Source organism: Muntiacus reevesi, chromosome 9 (genome assembly GCF_963930625.1).
Source record: "Muntiacus reevesi chromosome 9, mMunRee1.1, whole genome shotgun sequence".
Classification (NCBI taxonomy): Eukaryota; Metazoa; Chordata; class Mammalia; order Artiodactyla; family Cervidae; genus Muntiacus; species Muntiacus reevesi.
Window position 1 is genome coordinate 43532501 of NC_089257.1, and position 3200 is coordinate 43535700.

Below are 3200 nucleotides of genomic sequence, written 5' to 3' on the forward strand. Positions count from 1 at the left end.
GTTGCATTTATTTATATTGTCTCCTACCAGAACTCAACTAACATGTGTTCCATTGTGAAATATATAAAAATGTTAATTTGAAAGATCAGAGACGACGAAGAGAAAACAATAAAAATTGGAGATGTCAGTGTATTTATTGAATGATAAATATTACGAGAGAAACAAGCATAATCAAGGCAAAGTACATAAATTCTTTTAGTAAAGTATAATAGTGTGAAACTAGTTTGTTTAGTTTTTGCTACAGATACCAGATAGTCTCAGAGGACAATGTTTAAAGATAAAGTAGAAAGATTTTTAGAAAGACATAATAAAAAGAAAGATTCATTACCATTGATATATTTATGCACCCTAAACAAGATTAGCAACTTACAACCTATTACTGAAAGCTTACTCTGATTAGAAATTAAAAGCATTATAATAATTGCACATAGACCATTATAAGAAAGGGCAAAAATGAGTCAATTTAAATATGAAAAGACCAAATCAAATATTTTTCTGATTTGTGAGACCCCAATCTCCATTGAGAAATGAATAATTTAATATTTACAAAAGGTTTCAAATAGCACCTCAATAATTAAATATCAAAGATCAGCTATTAAACAAGAATAGAAGTTTTAAAGTTCTCATGTCTTTTGGTTCATGGGTTGAGTGACCAAAGGACACTAAGATCACATCCACAGGGAAATCTATATATTTATTAACAAATGAAGTTTTCTATTCAAAATCTCTTTAGAGAAGATATAACAGAATTAATTTTTATTATGAATCTATGAGGGTGAAAAACTAGTTTTAAAAGACAATTTTGAATCAGTGTCTGTGATGTGAACTTGAATTGCTTAATAAAAATTTGTTGAGGGAATAAATGAACTAATCAGTAAATAAACAGAAGACATACTCACGTTCACTCAGGAAAGTTGACTGTTTGATCAAATAAACTACAGAATTTTAAAACACAGAAAAAGAGAAAGTAACCATAAACTATATTTTCTCTTGTCTTTATCTTACTCTAGGAAAAGTCACATAAAGTTTAAGTCTATTTGATAATGCTAAAGCTGAATAAAACGGAGTGGGTCCCACCCTCATTCATTCTGAATGGAGTCCCAGGACTGGAAGATGTGCATATTTGGATTTCCTTCCCTTTCTGCTCCATGTATGTCGTAGCTATGGCAGGGAATTGTGGACTCCTCTACCTCATCTACTGTGAGGACTCCTTGCACAAACCTATGTATTACTTCTTGGCCATGCTTTCCCTAACCGATCTTGTCATATGCTCTAGCACAGTCCCTAAAGCCCTCTCCATCTTCTGGTTTCATCTCAAGAAAATCGGCTTTGATAGATGCCTCATCCAGATGTTCTTCGTCCACACCTTCACAGGGATGGAGTCTGGGGTGCTCATGCTCATGGCCCTGGACCGCTACGTGGCCATCTGCTACCCTCTGCGCTACTCAACTATCCTCACAAATCCCGTCATTGCAAAGGCGGGTCTCTCCACCTTTCTCAGAGGGGTGTTGCTCATCATTCCCTTCCCTTTCCTCATCAAGCGCCTGCCCTACTGCAAAGGCAATGTAATCCCCCACACGTATTGTGACCACATGTCTGTGGCCAAGCTGTCTTGTGGAAATACCAAGGTTAATGCTATCTATGGTCTGATTGTCGCCCTCCTGATTGGGGGCTTTGACATCCTGTGCATCACCATCTCCTACACCATGATCCTGAGGGCGGTGGTCAGCCTCTCCTCTGCAGATGCTCGGCAGAAGGCCTTCAGCACCTGCACTGCCCACATCTGTGCTATAGTTTTCTCCTACAGCCCAGCCTTCTTCTCCTTCTTTTCCCATCGCTTTGGGGCCCATACAGTCCCTCCCTCTTGTCACATCATTATGGCCAATATTTATCTACTGTTGCCTCCAACTATGAATCCTGTTGTGTATGGAGTGAAAACCAAGCAGATAAGAGACTGTGTTTTAGGAATCCTTTCAGGTTCTAAGAATACCAAATCCCAAAGCATTTGAGTGGGCATCCCCAGGAAAGAAGAGAAAGATGACTTTAGTTACCTGCTGAGGCGGGAGTTGGCAAAATCTTTCTGCAAGTTCTATTTTGGCCATTAAAATGCGACTTATCTAGTAGTAAGTGCATCTCCAAATGCATGTCCTGTCATGAGAATCTCAGTATCACCTGCACACCCACCAATCTTTCTATGAATTTCTTATTTTTCATTGCTGTGAAAGATCAGTCTAATAACTAACGCAAGTTTTCTTGAACATAAACAAATTAGACCATTTTTCATAAAATGGAGAATAAAATGGGAGGACATGATTTTGTTTTAAATAGTGAATTTAATAATCAGACAGTCAGTTGTGACTTTCCCCTGAAAATATATACTCTCTGCTTTTAATCATTAACAAAATATCTCTTTCTTTCCAAGGAACAGGTAGAAAGTATCCTATGATGAATTTTAAGTTTCTGGGAATTTTATTAGAATCTTACTTAACACTGAATAGATCTCTTTTAGCCAGACTACACACACTATTATACTACAGACTAATTTGGTGTTCATTTTCTTTTGAAAGTGCTTTTAAAAGCACACAACCTGGAAGGTGAGGTAGATAAGCCTCAAGCAAATCTACAAAAACAAAATAACTTATTTTTATAAGAATGGCATGAGATTGGATCAAAATTGACTTTTTTCATCTTATCTCCAATTGCTAACCTAATAAAATGAAATCTTTCAGATAACTAAAATTCTGATAATCAAGTGAGGGACTAATCATTAGGATTATTCCAAATTAATAAACAAGTCAGGGACTAAAGGAAATGGTGCTTCTTATTAGTTTCTTCAGAACTTAGTCAATTATATATAAGAATTTTAGAGTAAACTGAATCTTTTCTTTTATCTCTCTTTTCAACTGAAAAAAACACACATTGTCTCTCCCCAATTCAATTAATCACACACACCAAATTGCATTGAATTACTTAATTGTTTTTCTTTACTATCTTGTATAATCCTACAGAACAACTCTACCCCCTAAACTGCAATTATCCTCCCTGTACCATCCCATTTCTCTATTTACCTTGACCTCTAAACTTCTAAAATGAGTTTTCAACATTCTCTCCATTTTTCCCCCTCAATTTAAAATCACTCTTTCCCTAAGTTTTCTTTCTGTCATCCCTTCCATTAACTGAAATTGCTTCTGCCCATCTCA

At 36.1% G+C, this 3200-nt stretch overlaps 1 protein-coding gene across 1 annotated transcript; it reads left to right on the plus strand.

Annotated features, from left to right (window-relative positions):
- The first annotated feature begins 1043 nt into the window (after nucleotides 1-1043).
- LOC136174830 (olfactory receptor 52N4-like) lies at nucleotides 1044-2009 on the plus strand. Its single transcript, XM_065945076.1, has one exon. It carries the CDS (start codon nucleotides 1044-1046, stop codon nucleotides 2007-2009), a length of 966 nt encoding a protein of 321 aa, XP_065801148.1.
- The last annotated feature ends 1191 nt before the right edge of the window (nucleotides 2010-3200 follow it).